The sequence below is a fragment of the Nycticebus coucang genome, chromosome 17 (assembly GCF_027406575.1).
Source record: "Nycticebus coucang isolate mNycCou1 chromosome 17, mNycCou1.pri, whole genome shotgun sequence".
NCBI classification, from domain to species: Eukaryota; Metazoa; Chordata; class Mammalia; order Primates; family Lorisidae; genus Nycticebus; species Nycticebus coucang.
The window spans coordinates 88,824,435-88,845,659 of record NC_069796.1 but is presented as its reverse complement, the minus strand read 5'-3'; the positions used below and the strand labels follow the sequence as shown (position 1 = coordinate 88,845,659).

Sequence of the window (21,225 nt, the reverse complement as noted above, 5' to 3'; positions counted from 1 at the left end):
CCTGGACTTCGGAACTGAAGCTGCGCAGGCGCTCCCACCAGCCCAGGCAAGTCGGCCGTTGCTAGGTGACCATGGAAGGAGGCGGGCACGCTGCCCGCGCAGGCTCCGCCCCCACATCGCGCTCTTCGTTCAGCCCCCTCCAGCCCAAGTCCCGCCCAGTCAGGCACCACTTGCGCAGACGCTCGCGACGCATGCGTACTTCTTCCCGGGCGGCTCTACGTGACGCGCGCTCCCCCTCTCGGCTACTCTCTGCCCCGCCCCTTCCTGTGCGGCAGCTGATGAGCGCCCCGGCTCCGTTCTCACACACCTGGTCTTCAGGCCCGTTAACAGTGACTGTAGAACAGCCTCAATCCCGGCACCTTTGCTCCCGTGGTGGCGGCGGTGAAGGGCGGGAGAGTGGGGTAGAAAAATAGGAGGGATGCTCAGAGACGGCGGTTGCCGTGGGCCCACTTCCGGAGGACGGGCGGAAGTGGCTGCGGTGGATGGTGGGAGGGGCAAAGGAGCACGAGGGGAGGGCCGGGCAGCCGGGGTCGAGGGGGTGGGGCCTGGGCCGGCTACTGGCACTTAGCCTGGGGCCTGGATTGCGACTGGGGAGGGCTGCGGTTCCCAGCAGACACAGGGCGGGCGGGAACCAGGTAACGACTCTGCGCGACTATGGCGAGGGTCGTCCGCAGGGCAGAGCGGTAGGGTTGGGAGTATAAGGAGGGTCGTGGTGTCTCCCATTTTCCCAGTGAACACAGAGCACGGGGTTTGGAGGAAAAGGGTGGGAGGAGTTACCTTCTCGCGGTGGTTGGGGGGGGTGGATGTCATGTGGACACCACGCCCCTATGGGAAGGAAGGAAGGAAGGAAGGTTTTATGTGTGTGTTTAGGAATGATTCTTGGAGCAGGAGGGTTGACAGGCGTGGGCTCCCGGACTGAGACAAACATTATCTCTCGGGAGTGGCCCCTGGAAGGAATTTGACGGAGATTGAGAATTATATTCCTGGCAGTTTTGGAAACCGGGAGGGAGGCGAGGGTTGATGGAAAGGAGTGCATTTGCACGGTGCCAGCATCTCAGTCTGGAAAGGATTTAGTTCAATCGAAGAGAGCTGTAGAATTAAGACACTGAGCACCCTAAGAAGCTTGGGAGATTTCAATTCGTATGGGTCCTTTAGACAAGAGAACAGGAGGACATTCTTAGAGGACAGTCTCCTGGTTACTTTTCTTTTGGGATAACTGGTATGTTCCTACTTTTATCCTGAGTGGCTCTCTGTCTCACACACACGGATACACTAATGATGAGGTGCCTGGGGTGCAATATGTGAGTGAGGTAGGTACTTTGTATAGCTTTGTTGCCTGAAGGGCTTTTGATGCTAGAGCATAGTAAAGATCTCTGATTTAAGTAGGAATTAGGAACTAGGAAGTCTCAGGAAACCATTGGATTGTATACTCAATTAGAGAGTATATAGTAGAACATTAAACTCGTGTTTAAATGTTCCTTAGATTAACACAGAAATCAGCCTTTTGGGCCATGCTGTTTCTAAGGCCTGTTTCTTCTCATGAGTCTCAGAGGAAGACAGATGGGAAAATCTTCAAAATGGATAACTTCTCCTGCCTGAACAAGACATGGGGTAGTATCTGGGATCTGCCCATCATCAGACTCAGCTTAATAAGGTGGATGAATGAAGGGATGTAACAGAACCCAGAGAGGGACATTCAGGCCTCCAGTGGGGGGGAGGGGCCTGGACACACCCCTTCCCCCCAGACTCCTCCCCCTCCGGGGTCCACTCAGCCATGGACTTTGGACCTGGATAAGAGAAGAGAAGCTGCACTTTTTGGTGGATCTGATTTGGGATTCTCAGTTGTGGCAATGGAGTGCTGCGCGGAGGTTTGATGATCTCCAGGGGAGCCCCTGAAAGAGGAGAAAGGTAAGGTTCCTACCTCAATTCCTGCTTAGTATTTTGCAGCGCCTGTGCAGAAACTGTTGAGTGGATCTTGTCTGTGAAGACTACCGAAGCTTTACACTGATGGGTAAAACTTCACTGTCTTTGGGTGTAGATTTTTTCCCAATCTCTGTCCTTACTCAGGCTGGAGGAGTACCTTGTAAGGGCTTGTGAGCACAGCCAATTGTGAGGTTAGGCTGGTGAAGTTCGGCCAAGGAGAGTGGGAAAAGAATTTAGGCTTCTGAAGGGAAGTTGGATTAGATTACCTTTAAGGGCCTTTCAAACAGTGAGATAAAAGGATTCTAAGCCAGTTTAAGCTAATACTCTGGAATGGATTACCTAATCCTATGCAGAGGCAGGCTGCTTTGTTTTGGGGAGCAAACTGAATATGACTGTTGGGGGAGAGGAAAGAAATAGTCTAAATAATCCCTAAATTGTCTTTATTTTTCCCTCCCTCATAAGGCAGCTTAGGCCATGAAACCTCATGAAAAGAGGAGAGAACACAATTTGGGGAATCAGTAAGACTTAGGCTCCAATTCTTACTTCTTAGTCAGTGTGTAACCCTACATATGTCTGTTAATGTCTGCATTTCTCTTCACCTGTAAAATGGGGATAACTAAATTTCCAGGTCCCTTGCAAATTGCCGTAAGGAGCAAATGAAATGATGGATTTTGGAAAGGATCCAGGGCTGTTCCATACTGTTACATGGAACAGTATCACTGATGTTTTCTGATATGCATGTTTGTGACAGAAAAACACTGAATTAAGAGTTGTTCTTTTATTGGTTTAGTGTGCTGGCAAAAGCCTTGGAAGGTGTTCTTAAATAAAAGCCTGACCTCAGTTTATCTCATTCTCTTGTTGTTAAATAATATCTGAGATCATCAAGTTGTAGAAAAAAGTGAATGGCTCAAAGGAGAATTTAGATGAAGGGATTCTGCCCCATGTGACCTCCTTGCCAGTTCCATTTCAGGGTGCACCTTTGAAGCAGCACATTAAGGAGGGGAGGAGGGAAGTTTAAAGTCTCAAGGGCCAAGTATCTGGTTAGGACTTAATACTGCATTTCTTAGAGTAAGTGCATATCCTAGTCTTCTCTCCTGCTCTTAAGCAAATGTTTTAATTTTTTTTTTTTTTTTTCACAACAGCTCTTCACCCTTTGTATTTTGGCAGGCAGTGTTCCCCCTTAAATAGACTTGTTTATGGTTATCTTCTCACCTCCCACCAGCTTCTTTCAGCGTCCTTTACCTATGCCAGGATGCCTGCTTTTCCTAGTGACAGCAAACAGCAGAAAGTAGAAGTGGAGTGCAGTTAGGAATTTTGAGAGACATTAGGTTAAGGTGGGCTGGGCGAGGAGTTTCTACTTTCTAGTATCTCTGCTGTTTCGTAACAGTAACACCCGGGCCTCTTGTATTCACTGGGGACTGGCAAGAGTAACTAAGGCTCAGTGAGCAGGGCGCCGGCCCCATATGCCTAGGGTGGCGGGTTCAAACCCAGCCCCGGCCAAACTGCAACAAAAAAAATAGCCGGGCGTTGTGGCGGGCGCCTGTAGTCCCAGCTACTCGGGAGAATCGCCTAAGCCCAGGAGTTGGAGGTTGCTGTGAGCTGTGTGACGCCACGGCACTCTACCGAGGGCCATAAAGTGAGACTCTGTCTCTACAAAAAAAAAAAAAAAACTAAGGTCATTTGCAAACTGAAAATCTTGTATTTATGCTGTACTTTGTAGAATTTTTCTCCCCCATCTTTCATTTCTTCCATGCAATAGGAGTTCCTCATTCCTCTTGTGGCCTGAGGACAGGGAGCCCAGGCTGGAGATGTTGGCCCTGAGCTGTTCTGGAAACTCTGGGTTCAGGCCTAGGGTAGCCCCGTTGAGGCCAGGCTACTACTTTATTAGGTATGAGTCTCATGGGCCAGTCACCTTGTACGGCTTTGCCTAGCAAATTCCTGGTGCCAGTTTTTGCTTAGGCACAGAAATCACAGTGATCTTTCAGGGATATATGAGCTGGGATGCCTCCTTAGCCATCTCTGGGATCCTGTGCTGTGGCAGAAGGTTTCTTCATCCTACCTGGGAGATCCTCCTGTCCTGTGAGTGCTTCCACGCACCCGAAGCACCAGGAGTTGTCCAGGAGTTGTACCATGTGTAGCATTTATATCATGTGATGTGTTGTCTGTCAGTTTACCCTCACCACTGTGTTGTAAGGAAGACAGAACAGGGATTATTTCCTCAATTTAAGGGGAAGCTACAGAAGCCCTGAGTGGGCATGAACTGCCAGAGTGTAGAGTGGTAGATAGTGAAATTACCTGGCCAGGGCTAGGGCCTGTTTCTGCGGTGTCTGACCTGACAAGGGCCATCTGCGTTCTGCTGCAAACCTTCAGGGAGGGAAACTCTGAGCCTTTCTGGTAAGACATTTCCTTCTTGGAGCAAGCCATAAATCCTTTTCCCTGTCATTTCCACTAAAAGTGCTGGTTCTGCCCTCTGCCTGACCCTTTCACAAGATAGTCCTCTCAAGATAGCCACTGGCTTTTTCACAGGGGCACCAGATCTGGCACCCATCAAGTGTCAGGCTGCTTAGCTAACACCAGTAATAGATTTAACCAAGGGGCATGTGTGTATATTTTAACTGAATGTGTTTATTCTTTTTTTTTTTTTTGGAGATAGAGTCTCAAGCTGTTGCCCTGGGTAGAGTGTTGTGGCGTCATAGCTCACAGCAACCTCAAACTCTTGGGCTTAAGTGATTCGCTTGCCTCAGCCTCCCAAGTAGTTGGGACTATAAGCACCTGCTACAATGCTTGGCTGTTTTTTGGTTGTTGCAGTTGTCTTTGTTGTTTAGCTGGCCCAGGCTGGTAACCACTGGTCTATGGGAGCCAAGCCTTTTTTTTTGAGACAAAGTCTCACTGTGTGTCCTGGGTAGAGTAGAGTACTGTGGCGTTATAGCTCACAGCAACCTCAAACTCTTCATCTCAGGCGATCCCCTTGCCTCAGCCTCCTGAGTAGCTGGGACTACAGGTGCCCAGCACAACACCCAGCTAGTTTTTTTATTTTTAGTAGAGACAGGGTCTTGTTCTTGCTCAGGCTGGTCTTGAACTCCTGAGCTCAGGTAATCCACCTGCCTCAGCCTCCCAGAGTGCTAGGATTACAGGTGTGAGCCACAGGGCCTTCCTATTTATTCCTTTCTTTATTCCAAAAGGAATTGTAGGTAGTTAACCAAAAATTATATTTCACGGACAGTGTTTAGTAATTATTGTGGTTATATTTTCTCCCTTCCTTGGCTTGGAAAAGTTTCTAGATCTCCATGGGAGGGGAGAGACACAATATTGATTTAAAATTTTGCTTTTACTTTTACTGATGGTTTCAAACCAAGATCTGTCTTAATTTCTGAGCATAAATTCTTTCCAAATTGTAAAAAATGTGGTGGTGTCAGGGGAGCGCCTGTGGCTCAAAGGAGTAGGGCACTGGCCCCATATACTGGAGGTGGAGGGTTCAAACCCAGCTCCGGCCAAAAAAAAAAAAAAAACTGCAAACATTTGTTGGTGTCTTGGGCATAGTTAATGGGGGGATGGGGGGAATTTCATGGAACACTTAACACTTTCTTTTCCTCCCTTCAGTTCTCTTTTGGTGGTGGTGAGGTAGGCAGGACAGAGTCTTATCCCTTCTAATTCCATTTTCTCCTATGACTGGATCCTCTTTTTTTCTGTTTGTTCATATTCAAACCCACGCTCATCCTCAGAGTCCCGACACTTGGCCCCTTGTTTCTGCCCTTCTTCCCCAGTTACTTACCTGTAACCACAGCAGGAGCCCAGGTCAGTTTGGCACTTAGTACCCTGCTTTCTTGCCTCTCAGACCAAATGTTTTTTCTTGCTTCCATCTAAGAATTCAGCCCATTCTGATTCTCTCTAATCTGGCCCTTTCTTCTTGGGATACCCCACTTGCAGTCGGAGGATTTCTATTTATAGCTTCCTGTGAGCCTCGGAATTTAAATACACTATTGTAGAGATGGCGTGTGAGTTATGGTGCACAAACAGGCTCCCATCCTCTTCCCTGTTAAGTAGCCTTAGACTAGTGGTACTCAATCTTCCTAATGCTGCAGCCCTGTAATATAGTTCCTGTGGGTTGCGACCCACAGGTTAAGAACTGCTGCCTTACATGAAGAAGTATCAGGTTAGTGGTGGGAATCTGACATGTCATGAGCTTGTCAGTCTTCCCCCGTCTTTCAGCATCGTATCATGTCTGCCCTTTCTTCTGATTTTAGCTGAATCTGATTTTAGCTCTTTATGTCTTGGATCTACAAACCAGTGTTTCCCTACTATTTGCACTTCTAGGAAACTTCATTTTTCTTCACGTCTTGACAATGAGTTTGAGTTTGCCAGGCCCCAGTTCACCCCAACTCCTTCATTAGGAAAATGTAGAGAGAGGGCAGAAGTGAGAGACAGTGGCTTCTGACTGGCACATAAGCATGAGCTCAAATCTCCTGCCACAGTCCACACAGCCAGCTAAACGAGACATGTTGGACACATACCTCCTCTCCCCACACAGTGCAGCCTAACTGGTGTGTCAGCTCCTCTCTGCTCCTTCAGGGCAGTGCTCCAGCTGCTTCTACCAAGATTTCCCTGCTATCTCACTGTGCCTCTCATATTGGGCACATAGCCCTCAAAGAGAGCATACTGGCCCTTGGGATACATGAGGGTCGGGAAGGACTGCCAGGCTTGGAGGTAGGAATGTGGAGGCTAAAACTTGGCCATGCTCCTCATTAGGTCTCGTGACCTCCAGCAAACTGGCACTTACCCTGAACTTCAGACTCCTCATGTGTAGAATGGGGATGATACCCTCTCTGGAGAGCCACTAGGGAGGGAGGGGTCTGACGTGATTGGTCTCTCACCATGTCTGGTGACTCTGAGTCCTTAGAAATTTTGGTTTATCTCCTCACCATGGTACAAAGAGCCTGTAGGGCACACCCAACCTTTTGTTTCTCTAGGGCCCTGCTGGATTCCTGGTTTCTTATAGAAACAAGTTAGTGAGCAAAGTCAGTTAGAAACCACATACTGCAGACTTCTGGACTGTTCTGTGCTCTGGAACATGGCGGATGGATGTAGATAGGAGAAGGGCTGAGTCAGTAGAATGTTGTCAGGTGGCAGCAATCCTTCTTAGGAAAGTCACCTCCTTGGCAGCTAGAGGTTTTTAGTATTTCCCCCCTCACTTCCCAGGATCAGATGGTGTGAGGGGTAGGTGGTGGGGAGCTGAGGCCTCTGCAGAGGGTCAGGCAGGGGAGGTGGTGGTTGAGGGAACAGGGCTGGTGCTGGAGCAATGGCTCCTCCCCTGGCCCGCACCCAGGCCTGTGTGCAATCCAGGGCTCAAGTCTCAGGCCTGGGTGCCTAGGAAAATCTTGATCTCTGCTCTGGGGCCAGTGCCCACCCCACAGCCAGGCCCTGCAATGTGTGTTTCCTCTTCACTTGGACTTTGCCCAGGGCTCAGCCATGGGTACTTGCTATGGAGTTTTCCCTCTCTTGCTGGGCCTGGGTCCTGAATCTCTCCACCTCTTCTTCAGCTTCATTACCCTTCTTTATTCTACAACATTGAATGGGCTTTTAAGGGTGTTCCCTGTCCCCTTTCACAGGCTATCACAAAAGCCTGTGATCCATTCCTTCTCTTCTTAGGCTTGGTGGTCCTACCCTGCTGACAGGTCTGCCTCTGCTATTTTTACCCAGCTAACAACTCCCATTCCCCAACCCCAAGGGAAAAAAGAAAAGAAACTGCTGGCCCTGTCCTGTTTGGGCAGCAGGTGTTTCCTCTCTGACTTCCCTTTGGGGTGCCGGTTTCCTGTTCTTACATCCCTGCCCTGCCGTTTGTGGGTGGGGACATTGGCTCCCTGGCCTGGGGTTGGTGACTGCTTACCCGGCTGCCCCACCCACCTGCGGCAGGGCTCTTCCCCAGTAACTCCCTTCTGCCGGCGTTGGGAATGAGGCGCGGGGCTCTGGGTAGGTCTGGACAGTAGGAAGATGAGGGCGTGGATGGGGGCGAGGACCAACTTTTGGAGTGGCGACTCGGAGTAGGGAAAGGTCTGCGGCAACAGCTGCCTCCCGAAGTTGTGGGCCCGGGAAAACTTGGGGTGTTCAGCCAACGGCAGCCGACTGAAAAGAGGCGGGGCGCGGGGCGCTGGTGAGGCCCGCCCCCAGCCCTCCCGGCCCCGCCCCACCTCCCGGGGTAGGGCCACGTTGCCCGCCCGGCAGTCGGCCCCGGCGCGCTGCAGGAGGGGCGACGAGGCGGGAGTCCACGGGGGCCGCGCGAGCGCCTGGGCACCGGTCTGGCTCCCTGCGCCGAGGCGGGCCAAGTTCGGGCCGGGAAGCTGGAGGGAACTGGTGAGTCGGGGTCCAGACCGAGGGAGGCCCCGCGGGCACCTAGGGGGAGCTCCAGGGCGCAGGCTCCAGCTCTTGTGCTCGTAAGCCCCGGTGCTCGAGGGCGAGAGGGGCTGGCCTCGCGAGCAGCCGGGCCAGACCCCGGTCCCCGCTGCGCGGCAGCCTCCTTCCGAGCCAGGAAGTTGGAACTCTGCGCCTGGTTCGGAATCCCAGGCCTCCAGCTGTCAGAGGGCGGGCGGGCTCTGCGGAGTGAGGAGGATGTTGTGAAACTCGGCCGCAGGGCGACCGTGGGTGTGGGGCAAGGAGGAGGTGGGATCTCTGCGGAGGATTTGGGGAGTGGGAATGGGAATGATCTTTCCTCAAATTACTAGGGAGTTCTTTCTGCTCAGCAGTAAGGAAATATAGTCAATGTTGAAATATGTAAATTGGCTGGAAAACTTTTTCCTACCTGTTTGCTAATGTGCCTCCAAGTCTTGCAGGGCTCCCGTTTGATAAACCGTGGAGTAGAGGAACAGTGGCTGGGGTCTGTGTGTATCTCCACCAAAGAAAGAACCCAAGAGTGAAGCTTCCCTGTAGTGTACTCAGTGTTCCTTTCAGAACATCACTGACTGCGATGTTATCCAGCTTAATGTCCTGTTTATATTTTAGACAATTTAGTCTCTGCTCTTAGATGCTCACATCATCCAAGGTGTGCCTTCCACTGGGAATCAATGTTTCCCAGTTCTTTCCATCACTGGAGACCATTGAGCTCACCTGGATCCTTGCTTCTTTGTCTTATTCTCAGGGTTAGAAAGCACTGCAGTATGTCGAGCCGCTGAACCTCAGCGGCTGTGCAACTGGTTCTCATTTCCTATTTGGGGCACTGGAGAAATTCTCACTGTTACCATCATCCAGACACCAGGGACTTTGGAGATTATCCAACTCAATCTTTTCATTTTATAGATGAGAGAACTGAGGCACAGTGGGTCAAGTGACTTATTCAAGCTTGCCTGGCTTGCTGGTGGCGGGTTGCGGCCTTCATGCTTTGTGCTGCACTAGTATTGCATTTCTCTTTAGCCTTGTCTTTTCCAGGATGAGTAAGGTGCATCCCTTCCCTCCTAGGTGTTATCCTTTAAGGCCTTGAATTATTTAGTGTATCATTTCAATCAGATTTTTCCATTATGGAGCCTGCTACATAATACAGGAGTCTAGCGGAGAGGTCTAACAATGGGTAAGAAGAGTAATTCAGGCAGATCTTCATCATCTGTGATGTGTCCTGTACTTTCTGGACTTCTATATAGTGCTTTTTAGCATATTAAGCAAGGCAGAGATAGAAAGGAGAATCTGTCAACATTTCTTCTACCCCATACTTAATTTTAAAGCTAAATATGACTTCTCCATTGTTGCTCATAATTGTAAGTTGACTATTTGGTGTTGACTTGCTGTTAAAGAAACACTTTTTCCAGAGCAAGAGGGCAGGCTGGAGAATACCATGGAATCAGAAGTGTTGGAAAGGCTCTCACAGCTCTTAGGCGGTAACTGAAATGAAGAAATGATAAGCGAGCCCCACCGGACTTAGTAGGACCTGCCTAGAGCCACCTAGGTTTTGGCTGAAGGTTTTATATACTGAAAAGATTCACTTATCTTGCACTGTAATATAAATGTCTTTGTACTTGGTGTGGACTGGTTGTGTCACTTCCCTAAAGGGGGGTGAAAACTCTAGAAAAATAAAGCCTGCTTTGAATTTGTGCCTTGCAGGCGAGTCTCATAAATAACATTTTTAGGGACTCAGGTCAGGATTAAGAACAGTTCTATTTTAAAAGGAAGGTGTGGCAGATTGGACTTCCCCCAAATGGCCTTACTCATAAATATTCCTACAATTTGACATTGTCCTCCCACCTGGTGGTGGTTGTGTGATTCTCTCCCCTTGAATGTGCATAGGGACTTGTGATTTCCTTGACCAGCAGGACAGAAGTGATCCAGGGCTAGGCCAGGAAAAGGATACAGCTTTATCTGCTTTGCTCTCTTTCTTGGGACTCTTATCTTTGGAACGCAGCCATCATGTTCAGAGGAAGTCTGGGCCATACCCATGTGAAGGGCCCATGTGTGAGTATTGTAGCCAGCACTCCAGTTAGTGTCTCTGCTGAGGCCAGCATCAGCCTGCAGGCATGTGAGAGAATGAGCTTATAGGAGACTCTTGCCCTCAGCTTTTTTTTTTTTTTGCAGTTTGTGGCCGGGGCTGGGTTTGAACCCACCACCTCGGGCATATGGGGCCTGCGCCCTACTCCTTTGAGCCACAAGCACCTCCCTGCCCTCAGCTTTTGAGTTATCCAGCCAAAGTCCAAAACACGGTAGAGCAGAAATAGGTTATCCTCTCTACACCCCCCATCCTGATTTCTGACTCACAAACTGTAAGAAGGATTAAATAATTGCTATTGTCTTAACTAAGTTTTGGAGTAATTTATTATTCAGCATTAGATACCTAATAAGGAAAGGAATGTGAGAAGAGACAGGGCCTCGGCATTTGGATTGGGGGGCCCCTGCACAGAGGGCAGGGAGTGGCACTTGCCTTGCTTGTCAGGGTTACCTAGATTCTAAGTAAAAACTAACTGTTTCAGGTACTTACTGCTGCATAATGAATCACCCCCAAATGCAGTGTCTTATACCAGAATCATTACTATCTCAGCTGTGTGGTTCTTGCTTGTCTTTCAGGTAGGTTGCAGTCGGATGTAGCAGTTGCTGGATCATCTAGATGGCTTCCTCCCATGCCTAGTGGTTGAGGCTGGCTGTCAACTGGGACCTTAGCTGGGGTTGTCAACTGGAATACCTGTAGGTGTCGTATCCATGTGGCAGAGTTCCAGGAGAAAGCATCTTAAAAGCACCAGGTGGAAACTGTTGGCTTGTTATGAACTACTCTCACAAGTCACATAGCACCACTTATTCACAGAATCAAGAGGGAGGGAGGAAGGGAAGCTGGATCTTTACCTCTGAAAAGAGGAGTGTCATTGTCACTTTATAAGAAGAGCATATGAGATGGGATGTGTGGTGGTCGTCTTTGGAAAATGTCACTCTCTTGCTGCTGGTTTGGCTTTTTCCCTGGTTAGTTAATAATGCAAGCAGTCTTCCATCTAGCGACTTGAACTTCATACATGTGCCAAGCACTGTGGTGGGCACAGAGATCATGGAGCTGCTTTCCTAAAGAGTAGGGCAAAAGCTGGGTAAGGTATGTCTACAGATTTGGTTAGGGTGTGGAAAGAGTGCTGTGGGGGGTGTAGTCATTGGCAGCATGGCTGTGTCTGGGATGTTATGGAAGGTATTGCCTGAACAGGGCCATAAAGGATGTGGAGGTGGCTGGCAGATGGGGCTGTGGGTAATACTGCAGGATGAGGGACTGGCTGGAGCAGACCATGTAGCAGACCAATGCAACCATGTAGGTGCATTTACTAGGGAAATTAATAGCCTCCTGAGATTGAAGGAGAGGTTGAAAAAGGATGTTTGAGCCAGTTTCTTATGAAGGCCCTCGAGTGTCATAATAATGAGCTTGAGTTTTATTCTATGGGCAATGGCAACCTTTGCTGGTTTTTAAGGCAGGTTATAATGCATGACGAGGCATGCATTTTAGGAAGGATACTCTGTTGCTGTTGAAGGTTTGTTAGGGGGAACAAGATTAGTGACAGGTAGATCAGCATGGAAACTACAGCAAGAGTTCAGGTTTGTACAGTAGTTAATAAGGAAAGTGTTTGGGTTAAAGGGTTGGAGGACTTGAAGTGGGACGCTGGCAGTGAACGAGTAATTTTGTCTCTTCCATTTTCATAATTTTGATGTTCTTGGGGGGTGATGTTTCAGAATTTGGAATATTTAATATTTGGAAAAGATGAACTGGCACATACTCTGTGGGGTAAGATCTAGAACAGCATACCATAAGCTACCATGTTTATTTCTGTAGCAGAATGTATGAATAGTCACTCCAGGAGAGAGAAATAAAGACTATAAATAGCCTTATGTTAGATCAAATTTCAGCAAGTGAGGTTGAGTGAAGTTTTACTGCCAAATGAGTTTAGAAAACTTCTGCTTTTCAGTGCTTTTCTGAGTTGGGAGTTGCAGTTGAAGGCTTGTGGGTGGGTGTGGCATCAACACAGAAGCCAGTTTTTAGGTCACTAGCAAATCTAGATATCGAGGAGGTCCTTGCACAGCAGCTTGGTGCTCAGAAGATTGCTTAGATCTTTCTGGCTTTGCGGGGTGGGACAGAGTTCTAATAAATAGGCCTCAGTTAGTTTGAGTGGGCTATCTGACTTCAATGTCTAGAGTGAAAAGTTAAGCTGAAGGGTACAGAAGTCATGTGAAGGGTAGAGAAGATGTGGTCTCTTGGGGTTTTACCATCTGAATTTGCAGGTCTGAGAAGTTGGGACCGGCTGTTCCGCCGAGTTTGAAGTAGCATCTCAGCTAATGGAGTTTGAAGGGGTGTACAACCTGTGACCCCAGGGAGCTGCATTCTGCTTTTTGTTTTTGTTGTTTTTTTTTTTAGGACTGTTTTGCTTATCTGTGGTATTGGATATCACAAAATGTATGGACCTTTCATTTTGCTTATGGGTTACCATTAGTGTTGGTGTATTTAATGTGAGGCCCAAGACAACTCTTACTCTTCCAATTTACAGCAAAGAAAAAAAGGATGGACACCCCTGTCATTTTAGCATCTCTTTTCCCTCTTCCTTGGTTACCTAAAGACTTTTCCCTGCCCAGGAGGCAGGAAGTTGAGAGAGAGGGAAGCCTGGCCATGAAACTGGAGAGAAAGTTCCAACATTGGGGAGAATGAAGAAACTGGAAATAGTCTGTGTATCATTCTCTTCTTCTAGGAAACTTTCATATATGAGCCTATATGAGCCCTGATAAAATAGGGATTTAATTACACAGTTAAATGGACTGTTCTGGAGTTGTCGGGGTGGTTGGTTTCCAGGAGGAAAACAAGTGGTCCTGGATGGTAGAAGGGGCTGGAGAAGTCTCCCTACGAGTGTCCCAAAGGTCACCGTAAACAGGAACAATTAACTAATATTATCATTTATATATATTTTTATACTTATATGTCAACATTCGGGGAAATATTTTGTAAATAGTTTGAAAAAATTAAGAACTTCTGTTTTTCAGTTGACCTAAGAGAATAAAAGGACAAGTTTTTGAATTTCTGTCAGTTTGATGAGTGAGAATTACTATCTCAGGATAGCTTTAATTTGCATTTTTCGTACTATGAGTGAAGTTGAACATTTTTTTTCATGTAAGGACCCTTTTTCTGAGTCACCGTTATCTTTAGCCTATTTTCCGTAGAATTTTTGTCCTCCATCCCCCGCCCTTCCCCGTTTTTTGAAAGGTCTTCGTCTTCTAGGATTTGGCTCTTATTTGTGTTGTATGTCACAACATTTCTCTTGCAGTTTGTCATTTGTCTTTTACCCATTTATGGTGTTTTTATCTATGTAAAAATGTTTCAGGTAGTGAAATATATCAAGTCTGGTCTTTTATCACATCCGTGGATTTTGAGTCATTCTTAGAAAGCCTTTTCCTACACCCAGGTTATAGAGGAATTCACCCGTATTTTTCCCTAGAATATTTATAGTTTTATTTAAAACTTTGATCCACTAGGAAGTTATTCTTCAGTATGAATCTAATTTTAATTTTTTTTAAATAGGTTTTCTTAGACCATTACAGAAACATGAGACTGGGTAATTTATAAAGAAAAGAAGTTTATTTGGCCAATAAATCTGGTGCCTGGAAAGTTCAAGATCAGGCACCTTATCAGAGGAAGGGTCTCATGTTCTTTCAACTCAAGGCAGAAAGAGGAAAGGACAGACTGCGCATGTGAAGTGTCAGTGCTGAAAACACTGGGCTGCTTTCTCTTGAGAACTATTATAACTCATTCCTGTGAGAGGGCATTCATCTATTCAGGAGGGATCCACTCTGTGACCCCAACACCTTCTGCTGGGCCCCACCGCCCAACACTGCCATGTCACATTGGGGATCAGATTTCAACATGAGTTTCAGAGGGTACAAACCATATTCAAACCTAGTATAGGTATATAATTATTGTAATTATTAGTAAGACCGTCTTTGCCTTAGTAATTTGAAGCACCATTTTTATTCTACACTAGATTTCTTCATGTAGGGAATTTATTTATGGAGTTTAAATTCTGTTCCATGTGATGGCCTGTTTACGTGTCACTACTGTACAGTTTTAATTATAGAACTTTGTAGTATGTATTTTAATATCTGTTAGGGCTACTCCCTCTTCACAGCTCATTTTCATTATTTTCCTAAAATTCTTGTGTATTTAATTTTTCATGGAAACTTTAGTGTCATTTTGTCTAGTTCCATATGAAAAGTATTTGTACTGGGATTTTTTGATAATGCTGAGATGTCCTAACCAAGAACAAGGGATATTTAAATGTTCTTTTGTGTCTTTTAGGAATTAGAGTTTTGTTCATAGCGATTTGAATGTTCTTTGTTAAGTTTATTTTCAAATATTTTATGATTTTCATGGCTTTTGTAAATAGGTTTTTCTCATCCATGATTTTTTCTAGTGAGTTGTTATTTGTGAATGTGAAGGCTGTGATCTTTGTATGTTGGTTTTTGTATTCTGCTACCTTGCTCAGTTCTTTGTTTGGTTTAGTTCTATCATTGGTTCTCTCAGAGTTTTCCAGGCATATTCTCAAAGCATCAGCAAATAGAGACACTTTTGCTTCTTTTCCATTTCTGTTTTTAATTTTTTTTTTTTTTTGTGGTACAGTTGCATTGGCTGATACATCCAACAGAATATTAAGTAGCCTGGAGATCACGGCAGTTTGGCTTGCTGTTAACATTTGTGGGAGGCCTCTGGTGCCTTCTTACTGAGGTGCTAGCATTAGCCCTGAGGTATGATATTTGATTCTAAAAGTCAGTGATCCTGGGACAGTTTGACTTGAGGAATGAGAGACATTCTCACCCCTTACTGCTCCCCCTAAGCTCTGGGTAGAAGATGGGAAATGAAATCTGTCAGAGGGAAGAATTGTGCTTCTTTTGCTCCCTCCCTTCGACCAATACCATCGCCTCCAACACTTGTTGCTTTTCTGGGGACTCTTCTCATTTTGGAGAGGTGGAGCATGGTATCCTAATGCTATTATGCCGTGCAGGTTGACTGCCTAGTTTAGGGCAACAGGAGTTCTTCCTGAAAGCTCCGGAGTCAACCTCCTGGCCTTTATCCTCCCTTCCTTTTTTACCTGTTGCTGCATCGCCCCCACATCCCTTACCCTGGTAGGGTGTGGAGCCACATGCCTCTGTGGTGATGGTCAATTTTCTTTCTTTTCTCTTTAGGTGCGTGGCTGATTTCTAATTTTATAGCCCAGAGGAAGCTTCCCTAGGACTGGGTGAGTGAGCTGGGCAAAGCCAAGGGCAGTCTCAAGCCCTCCCCTTGGCCTGCGCTCCCCTGTGGGGGCCAGGATGCTGAAGAAGCAGTCTGCAGGGCTTGTGCTGTGGGGCGCTATCCTCTTTGTGGCCTGGAATGCCCTGCTGCTCCTTTTCTTCTGGACACGCCCAGCACCTGGCAGGCCACCCTCGGACAGTGCTCTTGATGATGACCCTGCCAGCCTCACCCGAGAGGTAATTCGCCTGGCTGAAGATGCTGAGGTGGAGCTGGAGCGCCAACGGTGGCTGTTGCAGCAGATCAGGGAGCACCATGCTGTATGGAGTCAGCGCTGGAGGGTGCCCACTGTAGCTCCTCCCGCCCACCCACGTGTGCCTGTGACCTCACTGCCGTCAGTTATCCCTATCCTGGTCATCGCCTGTGACCGCAGCACTGTCCGGCGCTGCCTGGACAAGCTGTTGCAATATCGGCCCTCAGCTGAGCACTTCCCCATCATTGTCAGCCAGGACTGTGGGCACCAGGAGACAGCCCAGGTCATTGCCTCCTATGGCAGCGCGGTCACACACATCCAGCAGCCCGACCTGAGCAACATTGCTGTACCTCCTGACCACCGCAAGTTCCAGGGCTACTATAAGATCGCCCGGCACTACCGCTGGGCACTGGGCCAGATCTTCCACAAGTTCAAGTTCCCAGCAGCTGTGGTGGTGGAGGATGATCTGGAGGTGGCACCGGATTTCTTTGAGTATTTCCAGGCCACTTTCCCACTGCTGAGAGCCGACCCCTCCCTCTGGTGTGTGTCTGCCTGGAATGACAATGGCAAGGAGCAGATGGTGGACTTGAGCAAGCCCGAGCTGCTCTACCGCACAGACTTTTTCCCTGGCCTGGGCTGGCTGCTGTTGGCTGAGCTCTGGGCTGAGCTGGAGCCCAAGTGGCCCAAGGCCTTCTGGGATGACTGGATGCGTCGGCCAGAGCAGCGCAAAGGGCGGGCCTGTATACGCCCTGAAATCTCAAGAACGATGACCTTTGGCCGCAAGGGTGTGAGCCACGGGCAGTTCTTTGACCAGCACCTCAAGTTCATCAAGCTGAACCAGAAGTTCGTGCAATTCACCCAGCTGGACCTGTCGTACCTGTGGCGAGAGGCCTATGACCGGGATTTCCTTGCCCGAGTCTATGGTGCTCCGCAGTTGCAGGTGGAGAAAGTGAGGGCCAACGATCGCAAGGAGCTCGGGGAGGTGCGGGTGCAGTACACAGGCCGGGACAGCTTCAAGGCTTTCGCCAAGGCTCTGGGTGTCATGGATGACCTCAAGTCGGGGGTCCCCAGGGCTGGCTACCGGGGCATCGTCACCTTCCAGTTCCGGGGTCGCCGTGTCCACCTGGCGCCACCGCAGACCTGGGATGGCTATGATCCCAGCTGGAATTAGCAGCATCTGACTGTACCTCCTGGGCCCTTCCTTGCCATTTGATGAGCTGAGATGGGACCACAGTCCTTGGGCTGCATTGTCCTGTCTGTGTTTCCCTCTTGGTCCCATTTATCTTTTTATTTGAGTGCATTTGAGCGCACAGATGATAGGCGAGGGTTATTCTCTTGTTCTCAAGGGAGTCAGATCAGGGGAACCATTCTGTAGTCTGTTGGAGGGTATTAAGAAACCACTGTGTGGTAGGGGACACGGCTTGTTGGGACCAGACATGGCCACATCCTGAGCTTTTTCCTGGGGCATCTGCAGAGAAGTTGGCAACTTCAGCTCTATTCAGCAGGCCCCTCTCCCTGACTGGCCCTTGCAGCCAGGTTATGAACCTTCTTCCTCTATCTGCTCCCTTTCCCCTTCCTCCACTGGGGGCTCTGGGTCATGCCAGAAGGGGACATATTTGTGGCCAAAATGAGAGTAACCAAAGGGTCTTCCTCATCATCGAGGGTAGAGTTGTCTCCTTAACCATGGCCTCTGCTTAGCCCTTCTTTCCCTGAAGTCTAGCAGGTTGCAATTCTAAGATGGAATGTTGAAGAGAAAAAAGCAAGACCTCTCCTTAGTTCACATCCAGCTGTTGGGGGAGAGGTGGTGGAAGGAAGCCTCAGTCTGGGACAGGTCCTCCCTCACCTAGCTTAGAGAGGCATTGTCCCCTTACCTCCTTTCTGAAAATCAGTTGTCCCCTTGCTGCTTTAGGAGTATTCCATGCTGGCTTGGTGGAAGACAGCTTTAGTTCCGTGTGTCCCTTTTTTCCTCTGGGGCTTATTACAGGGGCTATTCCCTGAGGGCTATGGTTCTTGTGGCCTCTCATTAAGGTAGAGCAGCCAAGACCTAGAAGACTCTGGCCTTGCCCCAGGCATCTTGAGTCTCCACGGGCCAGGGTGCACATAGCAGGTTGGGGAGGAATTTGGGTGTTTTTGTTGGTTGCCTGAGCTGAGTTTAATGGAAAAAAATTAGTGGAAGCTACAGAATTATTTTCTAAAATAAAGGTTGAATTGTCTGAAAAACATTTGTGTGAGTGTCCTGGAAAAGAGGTGAAAGGTAGGGGAAGACACAAAAAGCAGGGAGGACTAAGGGATGGGCTGTCGGCTGAGAGGAAGGGAAGCCAAGCAAGAGCTGAGGAAGGGCGACTCTTTGGAGTCAGGCGGTGGCCCTCGGCAGGATAGCTGGTGACTGCTTCCTGGTTCCTGCCTCCAGATACTGAGCCCTGCACTGGGGAGACCTGGAGCGTCCCTGAGTGGGCACTTTGTGCTGGTGCCCTCTGCTGGCGCAGGCAGCATTTACTGGCCACTTCTGCAGCCTGCCAGGGAGCCCCGGGGAGTGTCCTGATACCAGGCAGGCTCTGCAGCAGCTCTTAGACTCCCGACTGTGACCCCAGGGGGAGTGCTTTTTACACTGGCACCTTGAACATACACCAGATGGGGCCTGAAATGTTATTTACTCATACCACATGTAACAAACACATCCTCAGAATTTCTATTCTCTACTTACGCATTTTTTGTTTACAAAAAGCATTATGACCCACCAGTTTTATTTAGCTCCACTGGGCTAAGTGACTTTGTTGATAGAAAACTTGAGAGCTTCACACCAGCTGGTGGTGGAGGTCTGGGTAAGCTATGTCAAGGGGTGACTGTATGTCACTAGAGGCCGCTCCAGCCTCCCTATGAGCTCGGGGGTGCAGGTTGGAATAAGGGAACCAGCGGCATGCATTTGATTTTAACCTTTTGTTTGGAGTTACTTTTGCCTTTCCTTGTTGCTTTTAGATGGATTATTTAACTTTATTTTTTGGTTAAATAAGGGAGATGGTCATTTTCCGTGATTTGCACATAGGGACACAGCCCCCTGAGGGGAGCCGCATGATGCCCAAAAAGGCAAGAGTTCAGCTGCCAGATTCCATGGTCTTAGCAGGGTGTCTGGCAGCCAAACTCTTAGTTTATGTAAACGTTGCTGACCACATGCATTGTTTTGAGTGCTCCGTGATTAATACTTATTTAGCCCTCAAAGTAGTTCTGGTGGTAGGAGGTTAACTTGCCAGTCACACAGAAGGTGGGGCAGAGCTGGGATTGGGATAGAGCCATGCTGCCTTCCTTTGAGGCCCCTCCCCAGCCTCAGGTCTCCGGCCAGGGGCGGTGGGTGGACCAGGTGGGTGTGGGGAGGTCTGGGAGAGATAGAAGAAGGGGAGCAGGGCGGCCTGAGGCCTGTGGGGGCTGGAAGAGCGGAGAGCCTGGCTCCTAGGGCTCCTGAACTGAGTAGTACATTCAGGGTCCCTTGGTGTTTCCTTGGGCAGGGTATCCTCAGGTGGTGGTCATGTGTGCACAGTTGCTGCCTTGGAAGCCTGTTGCCCCTGTGGATAACCAAGCAAGTGCAAATGTCAAAGGGAAAAGCACCATGTCATTAAATGCTGCAGAAGTCGGCTAACCAAGTTTGGAGATTTAAAGATAATTCCAAAGAGATGGACTTGTGCCCTGATGTTCCTACTGCTGCCTCCTGCTGCTGCCCCTTGTGGCCAGAGCCCCTCGGCCCGCACCTCCTGCCATTCTCGCCCTGGTTCTTGCTCTCACGGTCCTGAGGGCCTGGACGGCTGTTCTGCCTTCCCTCCAGCCTTCCCTCCACAATGCCTTGGCCTTGCTGGGTCACTCTGGTGGGATCTCATTTGTGGATGAGTAGACAGACGTCTGGAGTTCCTGGCCCTGTCAGGTTTGGGTTGGGCGGGGTGGGGGTGGGGGAACTGAGGCAAAGCCCAGCCCATCAGGGTCAGCCAGGAGGGAGGCTTTGGGGGACGTTTAGAGTCTTAGACACAAAGCACCCTTTTAAAAATGTATCATTTACTGGTTTTTCTTATTGCATGTTTACTCTAGGAAATGGAACCACAATATCCAATTCCACACCCTCCCTTGTGTGTTATACCTTGGCTTTGTCCTACGGGATTTCTTCCTCCCAAAATGCATAAGTAGATAAAATATTTACCAGTAAAACCCATACAGTTATGTAAATGTTTTTTAGCCCATATAAATTTATAGCACTTAGATAAATGCATATAACGTATAAGCTTGCCCACTTTCTTAAATATCTTTAACAAAAGTAGGATTTCAGACTTCCTGACGGGATCTCTGTAGATATGAGTCAGTGGTTTGCCATTAGAAGGGTCTGTGAACTTCCATCTGTTCTCCCACCCACCCACCTAGCCCCAGTCAAGTTGCAGGGAGTTTAGGGGCCACATCCCCCCTGTTCGAAGGCAGGGAGACCATCCTGAAGGCTGAAGTCATTGTGAGGGTGCTGAGCTGGCCCCTGATCTGGGCCTACTGCCTGCAAGTCTAATTCAGACCACTCATTCGTCCTGCCAGAGCCCTGTGAAGTGGGGCTGATGGAGCCTCCTGCTGGGGTGGTTGTGAAGGTCAGTGTGGGAGCAATGTGAGCAGAGTCCCTGTCTATTGCTTTCCTCTCCCTAGTGTCCAGCTGGGCCCCCCACAGGTATGACTCCTGCACAAATGTCCAGAGGTGCAGAATGGGGTAGTCCAGAGGTTGCTAGAGAGGAACCCCAGCAGTTGTGAAGCTGTCGCACTTCCCCCAGCACTTCCCTTGGCTAACTGGAAGTCTGGCTCTTCACAATCTGAAAGTGCACCACAGTTAGGTTCTGCTGCAGGAAGCAGAAGCCTGGACCCTGGTGCATGATGGGAATGAGAAAGGTAGTGTAGGGCTGGTGTGGCGGTTCCCAACACCCTCAGGCCCTGACACCTTGTCTCAGTCCCACTCTCTTAGTTTGAGGTTTCCATGACAGGTGTCATTTCTGAGCTGCAGGAGCTCCAGTCATCACACTTAACTTTAGGCAGGAAGAAGTGGGAAAGGTAGATGCCAGCTAGCTCCTTTCCTGGAAGCCCCTGGGGCTCCTGATCACAGCCTGACCAGGATTGAGCACAGGCCCAACTGTCCTCAAAAGAAGCTGGAGAAAGTAATTTTTCAGCTGAATCAAGATTTCTGTTGCTACAGAAGAAGGAAGTGATTGTGTGGGCAACTGCAAGGAACTGTACCCCACACTGGACCTGGAGGACCAAGCATATGACGATGGCAGGGAGGATGTGGAGAGAGTGGGACGATGGGGGAGATTCCTGGGAGTGCAATGGGAGCCCAGAC

The 21,225-nt window shown here is 48.7% G+C and overlaps 1 protein-coding gene across 11 annotated transcripts; it reads left to right on the top strand.

The window, feature by feature from the left end:
- The first annotated feature begins 540 nt into the window (after nucleotides 1-540).
- MGAT1 (alpha-1,3-mannosyl-glycoprotein 2-beta-N-acetylglucosaminyltransferase) lies at nucleotides 541-18,101 on the top strand. 11 transcript variants are annotated; one of them, XM_053566539.1, is made up of 4 exons: nucleotides 541-635; nucleotides 1,484-1,908; nucleotides 10,960-11,132; nucleotides 15,583-18,101. In XM_053566539.1, the coding sequence occupies exon 4, from the start codon at nucleotides 15,709-15,711 to the stop codon at nucleotides 17,050-17,052; it is 1,344 nt and encodes a 447-aa protein (XP_053422514.1). In that variant the 5' UTR covers nucleotides 541-635; nucleotides 1,484-1,908; nucleotides 10,960-11,132; nucleotides 15,583-15,708; the 3' UTR covers nucleotides 17,053-18,101. The 11 variants fall into 11 exon arrangements, with proteins under 11 accessions (XP_053422514.1, XP_053422520.1, XP_053422522.1 ...); XM_053566545.1 differs by lacking the exon at nucleotides 541-635 and adding an exon at nucleotides 15,020-15,144 and having other exon boundaries at nucleotides 656-1,908; XM_053566541.1 differs by lacking the exon at nucleotides 541-635 and adding an exon at nucleotides 657-1,310.
- Nucleotides 18,102-21,225: the final 3,124 nt, after the last annotated feature.